Source organism: Bactrocera neohumeralis, unplaced genomic scaffold (genome assembly GCF_024586455.1).
Source record: "Bactrocera neohumeralis isolate Rockhampton unplaced genomic scaffold, APGP_CSIRO_Bneo_wtdbg2-racon-allhic-juicebox.fasta_v2 cluster11, whole genome shotgun sequence".
NCBI classification, from domain to species: domain Eukaryota; kingdom Metazoa; phylum Arthropoda; class Insecta; order Diptera; family Tephritidae; genus Bactrocera; species Bactrocera neohumeralis.
The window spans coordinates 18,841,871-18,850,644 of record NW_026089624.1 but is presented as its reverse complement, the minus strand read 5'-3'; the positions used below and the strand labels follow the sequence as shown (position 1 = coordinate 18,850,644).

General features: G+C 40.5%; 1 protein-coding gene across 1 annotated transcript; it reads left to right on the top strand.

Annotated features, from left to right (window-relative positions):
* The first annotated feature begins 7,727 nt into the window (after window positions 1-7,727).
* Window positions 7,728-8,555, top strand: LOC126766039 (uncharacterized). Its single transcript, XM_050483743.1, has 2 exons — window positions 7,728-7,930; window positions 8,009-8,555. Exons 1-2 carry the CDS (start codon window positions 7,728-7,730, stop codon window positions 8,553-8,555), a joined length of 750 nt encoding a protein of 249 aa, XP_050339700.1.
* Window positions 8,556-8,774: the final 219 nt, after the last annotated feature.

The window sequence follows — 8,774 nt, the reverse complement described above, 5'->3', positions numbered from 1 at the left end:
ATTCAGTGGTAATTTAAGTGCAGAATGGGCTGTCCGACCATCATCTAATAACGTCGCTGCTATTCCAGACGATGCAAGTGCCAATGCTATATTACTCTGTGATCTTATAGTCGCTAATAGCAAGGAAATCAGAAATGTTTTGCCAGTTCCTCCTGGAGCGTCTAAAAAAACATTCCTCCAGTTTCGTTTCGTACTGATTCTATTATGGTATCATATGCGTGTCTCTGTTCTGGATTCAATTTATGCAAATTCAGGTTTATAAATGTGGTCAACTCATTCAAATCATATTGTTTTTCACAATTTATTTCTTGATTGAATGCATCATGTATTGGTTGATTTGGAGCTGGCCAACCCAATTGTGTCAATGCTTTATTTGCAATTACCGAACAAATATCTTCAATGATAATCAATGCCTCATTAAACATTTCAAGTGTAATCATTAAATCGTTATTTCCTGCAATTCGGCGCATTCGATGCAAAATGTCTTCGGTCATAAAATCCTTAAAATTTTCCAATAATTGCAATGGATCATATGGAAAACATGTTGCAATAATAATAGCAAATAATGTTCCTATTTGATGAGGAGAACCTGTTGCTGATGCATCCTTAAGTGTCGCATCCCAGTGTCTATCGTCTTCCAGTAAATGCAATTCCTGACATGCTTGACGAAAAGTGTGACACTGTAGGCCGTTAACTCTTTTCAAATTCAAAAAAGATGTAGGCCCACGAACATGAATCAATAATAGACGCAAATAAAAATATTCAGCATGACTGTAGAGACGTCCAATGGCATCACTTTCCAGCCAGCATAACCTTGAACTGGTCTTCCTTGCTTACGTCTGTTCCATTTCTTTCCAGATGCATTCCAAGTGTTATATGTTGGTACTTGTGAATAAAGCAATGTTTTAACAAATTGATCATTTTGACACAACTCGAAAAACGATAATAATGTAGTTGATGGTGGTCGCTCTGCAATTTGCTGTTCATTATCAACTGTGAAATATACACGTTGTCCATGTTCCAAATGTACTGACAAATGAATAACTGCCAGATTTCGATCATAAATTGGGAACGACAATATTCTCCAAAATGCCTCATTGCTACTGATATACCTTCCCATTTGATATTGTGTTATTTCATCATATCGGTTCTCTGCAATATCAAACACAGCCATGTCGCTGTCTTTATTTATATACTTGCAGATGTATTTAATCGACTTAACAGAATTGCAATATTCTACATTGATATGAGCTTTGAATGCTTTTGATAATATTGGCGAATAGGGGTCAACCCACCTATTATCAACTGTAATATCGTGATTATTGACTCGTAGATTGATTAATTTGCCATTATCATCTGTTAAGCGCCGGCGATACAATGGGTAACCATCATTTCCATTAATTGTCTCGGAAATCAAATCTCTGGGATACCGCTTCGGGCATTTCCCATCTTTCATACATGGCGAGTTAATATTTAGAACACCACATGGTTCATGAATCATACTTTTTGTAACAACATCAAATAAACCTGGATCGATTTCCTGATCAGGAATTTCTGCTGAGATGATGTCATCTATTTGATCGCTTGTTATTTTGTTGACTAACCATACCAAAATATGAGCATGTGGTAATCCTCTCTTTTGCCATTCCACCGAATACATCCAACATCGAACTTCGCCGAAAACTTCATGTTTAACAATAAAATCCATCAATGACTTCAGCTTCTGTCTAAATACTCGTGCAGTTATGTCGAGACGGTCTGTAGAAGATGGCCCTTCATATAAATATTGCATGATTTCGTCCCATTGTGGATTACATGTAAATGTAATAAACATATCTGGTCGACCATACAAACGAATATAGCAAATGGCATCTTGTGCTTATTCATGCATGTGCCTTGGACTGCCTCTGTAACTTGCTGGTAAAATAACAACTTGTCCAACATTGTCAACATTTCCATCATTATTGATTGCATCGCGGAGATGTACATGCATATATACTCTTCTGATCGCAACTTTCGTTGATTGAATCGAATAAAGTTCAAACGCTTTGTTTCTATCTTTGCATACATGTCTACGACATATTGATGAAAGAGTCTCCGACATTTCAAAATATGATTTTCCTGATTTTGTCGTATTATAATTCTATGTGCATAATAGTTCATAGCGCTGACATTTTTATTGACTTCACGTTCTGAAGAGAAAAATAACAATTGGAAATTTAAATCATTTCATACTAATTCTTGTTAAACAAAATTGGAAGAGTATATTAAACACAACAAACACTCACGTGGGTTTGCGGGATCTACCATTTTTAAATTAATAGAGTATCCATCTTCAGCCCGACAAAACAAAATTGGGTACTGTAGGGCATCGTAAGAGCGATGTGTTTCACAAACACTTTGTAATTGATTATTTCTTCTACGCAATACAATATCACGTGACTGAAACTCATCGCCGACAATCACCACAGCAACTTCATTATTTATAGGTGCATTAAATCTTCGTTCGTGTTCTCCGATTGGTCTTCCATCAGCACGAATCACGATCTTATGATCATCAGACGGCATCTGATCAAGTGCTGTCCGAAAAGTATTAATCAAATCATTATGTTCATGAAACAATGCTTGCAATTGTGCGGCACGCCTTTGAACATTTTGATTAATACTCGTACTTGTCGGCCTACGATCGATCTGAACGCGATCTTGCGTGTTCCCTTGTATTTGCAATCTCTTGTTATCGCTGTTCTTGCGATTGATTTTTCCCTTTCGCTGGATCTATTTTGCGTTCTACGCGACCGACGTCCAATGTCAGCTCTTGCACTTGTAACAATCAGAACACTTGTTTAGCAAAACAATCGATTTTTATCTCATTAATCTTTGTTTTTTTTTTTTTTAATTTTTTTTTAACAAAATATTCAAATTAAAACGATGATTAGAACGAAAATTAATTTATTTTTATCAAAATACTCACCAAAAAATGCGAAGAAAATAATATTTTCAAAAATCGATTATGATAAGATGAATCACCAATGACGTCCAAAGAGTAAAGAGAAATGATAACAAATTGCTATATGCATCACTCCGTGCAATGCTCTCCAATCCACAAACGACCAAAATATATTCAATACTAATGAATGCTGTATGCGGTACAAAAAATGCCTGCGGCAAAAAAACACTCACTTCACATACGCACCGCACACACATGCGTTACCGGATTTCAACCAAACTTCATATAAACCATATATGGGCCACTGCCTACGTAGTGTATAAGTTTGGTTGAAATCGCACTACGCGTTTATGATTAGTTCGGCGACGTACATATACGGACTTATTTTTATATATATATATAAATATTGGAAAACGGAGCAAAGATAAAACACGTCTGTTCGCTGTGACAACCCATTTCATCTTCGAAAGACTTATAGCACAGCCAGTGAAAAACGCTACTGCCTTCCTTCCTCATCGGCAAAATGTGTGCACAAAAGGTGGTAAAAACGCAGAAATCAGCCATCTTTGTTTGTTTACATTTGAACAATGTTGGCATTGCCCAATACGCATATATAGTTTTGAGCACATCTTTGTTTTCAATTACAATTTTTTACAATATACAATATCAAAACTGAAAACTAACTATTAAAAATAGTTTACATATTTATAAATAATAGCATTCGACTCTGACTTTGAGTTATTTTATGAAAATTTCAAACATATTGAAACAGATTGAATTATAAAAGTTGATAATTACTACAGTGTATCGATATTGGCAACCCTGAATTGTGAGAGAGCAATCAGCTGACACGTTTCCACGGCAAAAATCGAAATGTCGTGAATTCTCACGTCATCCCACGCCAAAGAGAGAAGGGAGTAGCGGTTTTCACTGTGCAGTTACATTGCGCGCCCATAAGATAGGTCGTGCCAGCTGGCACGAGCCACGATTCTACGTTTTTCACTGGCTGTTCTATTACGCGTACTAGGGTAGCGGAAACAACGGTGGGGGAAAGCAAGATTCGTCTTGGCACCACAAGGGGCTGCCGACAGGGGGGAGTACTATCCCCTCTGCTTTGGAGTTTGGTAGTAGACGAACTCCTCGAGTTGCTCGCCAGCAAAGGAATCCGCTGTCAAGGGTACGCGGATGACATCGTCATAATGGCGAGAGGCAGATTTGAAAACACTCTCTGTGACATTGTCCAAAGGGTCTTAAACCTGGCGAAAGGACGGTGCAACACGGTAGGGCTAAACTTCAACCCAGCAAAAACTACCGTAGTCCCATTCACTAGGCGGAGATCTCTTCCGGGCCTGAGGTCCCTAACATTAGGAGGCACAGAGGTGGAAATGTAGAAAGAGGTCAAATTTCTTGGCCTCACTTCAGACTCATCACAACGGTGGAGTAGGCATTTGGACTTAACGCTGTCCAAAGCAACTAGAGCACTTATGGTATGCAGACGCCTGGCCGGCAGATCATGGGGTTGTAAGCCAGGAATCATTAGATGGCTGTATACCATGATAGTAAGGCCTATTATCACCTATGAAGCGGTGGCTTGGGCCACCAAAGTAGCTCAGTCTTCGGTGATCCGTGAACTATCAAAGCTTCAAAGACTTGCCTGTGTCTGTGCTTCGGGGGCAATGCGCACATGCCCCACTGTGGCACTGGAAGTCATATTGGAGCTCACACCGCTGCATCAGGTGATAAAACAAGCAGCAAACCACACCATGCTGCTAATGTCAGCAGAAGGCTGCGGTAGAGGAAAGTTAATGTCCTCCAGACAGATGGACGTACTGGCGGAAAGCACACCGCTAGTCCTCTTTCCAAAGGAGGGCACAACGAAGAAAATAAACTTCAAAAGAAATTTCAAAGTTACTCTCGGCAGCAAGACGGAGTGGAGAGATTCCACGTTGGAAAGACTGCTGGAAGACAGTACCATTCAGTGGTACACTGATGGCTCAAAAACACCGGAGGATATTGGGGCAGGTATTGCGGGACCGCGTACTAAGCTGTCCAGCTGGCCCTTTCCCAAGTATCTTCCAGGCTGAAGTTTTTGCCATAGGTCAGTGCGCTGAAGTCAACCTCAGCCGCAACTATCACAACCAGCATATAGCTATTCTCAGTGATAGCCAAGCGGCACTAAAGGCAATTTCATCATATAAAATCAAATCGCTTTTAGTTGAGGAATGCATAGAAAGGCTAAACCGCCTGTCCTTGTGCAACCGGGTGCACCTAATTTGGGTGCTAGGGCACAAAGGAATAGAAGGAAACGAGAAGGCCGACGAACTGGCCCGCGCTGCGGCAGCGTCGAAGGTGATGGGACCAGAACCATACATAGCGGTAGGATCCCGCACTTTTAAGGAGCTTCTCCGCACGGAGGAAAGAACGGAGAGAGAACGGCATTGGCAACAATCATCAGGCATGCGCTACGCCAAACTGCTACTGGGGGGATACAGTCTCTCCAGGTTCAAGGAACTTATTCACCTCCCCCGTGACAAATTCCGTCTCCTCGTCGCAATTTACACAGGGCACTGCAGGCTCAGGAAGCCCTTGTCCAACATGGGCATAGGCTCCTGTGCTAACTGCGGGTTCTGCGACCTGGAACAGGAAACACCAGCACACCTAATCCTGGATTGCACAACAATCTGTGGAAAAAGGCTTAAGGCCCTGGATTCCATCTATATCAGCAGGGATCACATCACCTCAGTAGCGCCCGGCAAACTCCTAGCGCTATTCAGGCTGTTGGGACTCTGGGAAGACATGTGATATCGTAGAGGGCACAAAAGACCCTAGGTCGCGGTGCATTACCTCATAACATTTATCTATCTATCTATCTACGCTTGAACAACGTTTACAAATCCGTCAATTTATTAGGAAAACTCACGTAAAGAATGTGTTTGGCGCGCATCGCTCAACTTATGGTCAACATAATGAAATTGCTATTCGCGACACCATCACCTATCTTGAGACCCAACATTCATTATTGGGTAATATTCGACCGAATAGACCACGTCTAGCACGCAGTGAAAAAAATATAGCAGCCGTAGCTAAGAGTGTGCACGAAGATCATGGAGAGTCGATTCGGCGATTCTTGTTAAACCTTATGCGTCGTTCGCAGCAACTGGAAGTGACGTATGGAATGACTTGGCACATTTTACATCGAGATTTTAAATTGAATAGTCCGGTCAATTTAGACATAAAAATAGTGATCAAAGAAAGAAAATTCCGGTAAAGCTAAATTTTTTAGAGGCCTTAGGCTTACCATAAAAAATAAAGTGTCAAAAGTCCCCATCGATCCCATGTACTAAAGAAGTATATAGGATTTTTCTCAAAAACGGTTAGTTTTATCGAAAAAGTACCCCAGAGCAAAGTTGCAGATCTTAAATTCTCTATAAAAATATTTATATATACCATTTCCCAGATATCGCGCTTGTAAGAATCACCTTCTACATATTGTGCACAAATTTCCTCACCACCTGTGACTCGGCGCGTTTTTTTTAACGCGGTTTTCTCGGTAGGCCTATTCCACGAGCCTTTTTGACGTTATTTTCAGGAACAATACTTATTTATTAGTATTAAAATTATTGATATTGTTTATTGAGTTTAACTGTCGTCCTAATTTCTTTTTGTTTCTTTAATCTGACTCATATTCTTCATATTCTAGGACGAATAGCAGTCATTATGCAATTACTAATATTTGTGCAGACTAACTTTAAATGATCCAAATTATGGCGCTTGTTTTTAAAAATGACTTGTTCCAAAAAAAGATAATGATTCGGGAATAACGTTATTTATATCTTCAAACATTTTACCCGGTGGCGGGTGTATTATCAAACACACAGGTTGGGATATCTTCTCGAATAATTTCTGCTGCAGCTTTCAAAGTTTTTCCTTGTCGTTTAAGTTTTTGTTATCAGAACAGGCTTGACTTAAAATGTCTTGATAATTGTCTACAAAACAAATAAATGTTAACTTTCCAGGCTTCTCCTTAATAATAATTCTACTTCCACACTTTAGTTTCAATCGTATTTTGATAATCCTGTTTTCTAAAGCTACATTTTGACATACATTCTTCAATTCATCCAACGAAAACTGACAATCATCACTACTTTCAATGAAATTAAAAATTTCCTCCATTGCAGAATTTATAGCCTCACTTTGAGGACGGCCAATTTTACAGCCATTATTAGGTCTCATTAAGGATTTGTAACAACTGTCATGGTATTTTGCATCAGCAGCGACTAAATCAAACTCAAAATTAATACGTGCAAAGATAGCTTTTGATACCTCATCAGAACAATCTGTAGCTAATTTTAAAATGGAAACTTTGAATGTAAGAAGAGAAGCTTTATGAATTTTCCGACGATGATTAAGCGCTTTCTTCTTCTCTGCTTCGTCATCCGCTTCATCGCCACAAAATAAGCAGTGTTCTTTAAAACAAAAGCCGGACTCACGTACTCGCGCTCTAGTACGAGGTGGACTTACTTTTGAATTACTGGCCTATTCTTCCCCAAATGCAACTCTGCAAAAAGCATAGATATGGCAACCCAAAAACTGGATAAGCTGTCAGCTTGACGAACCGCCATTTTTCCTTCTTCTTGGCGCATCATCCCGACTGCTAGCACGCTTCATTATTTTCGCTCTCCATTTCATTTTCAATGTCAATCATCAACTTTGTATCAGTTTTTTATATTATAATTATTGTGGACTTCCCACATATTGGTGACCCCGACGTGATCGAAAAATGACGGAAGAAGAAGCGGTAAACCGGGTAATACAAAATTTGCAGCATCGGGGTCAATTGGCAGAGGACATCCAAACCCACAACGTGGAAGTGGATAATGTTTCCATCAGGATCCCACCATTCTGGCACACAAAGCCAGAACTGTGGATGGCGCAGGTCGAGTCACAATTCATCGCTGCAGGTATAACGAGCGGCAAAACATAGTACCACACCGTCGTGGCCGCGATCGAAAGCAACGTGCTAGCCCAAATAAGGGACATAATTCTTAATCCACCGAACAGTGGACTGTACACCACGCTAAAGAATCGAATAATACCACAATTCGCGGACTCGGAGCAAAAACGTGTAAAAAAGCTACTGCAGGAACAAGAGCTCAGTGATATGCGTCCATCACAGCTCTTGCGCGAAATGCGAAGTCTAGCCGGCAGCGAGATCAACGATAATATACTAAAGTCCATTTGGATGAGTCGGTTACCTTCCAACATGCGACTAATAATTTCCATTAGCAACGAACCGCTCGACACAGTTGCCCTGCTCGCGGACAAAATATGTGAGGTTAGTGACACCCCACACGTACACGTGGTCGAAACTCCAGATACAGCAACACGAAATCAATCCAGCATCGAGCAGCAGCTAGCCGAAATCACGAAAGGGATAGCATCTATAAAGGCGAACATAAATCGTTGGTCTAGAAGTCGCAGCAGAAGCCGTTCTCCGTCACGTTCCGGTATGCAAAACAACATTTCGAATGGCTTGTGCTGGTACCATCACAAATTTGGTAACGTTGCTAAAAAATGTCGCAGCCCTTGCGCAAAAAAGTTAAACTAACTAGTCTGTCGTCAATGGCGGCCGACGACAGGCTCAATGACAAAAACCGCCGCTTAATCGTTCGAGATAAAAAATCCACAATAAACTTTCTCATCGACACGGGAGCTGAAGTCAGCGTAATTCTACCGACGCAACAACAACGTAGATGCCCGGACAAAAACAACTACCTCTACGCAGCAAACAGGTCCACCATAAAAACTTACGGCGAAAAAACTATGT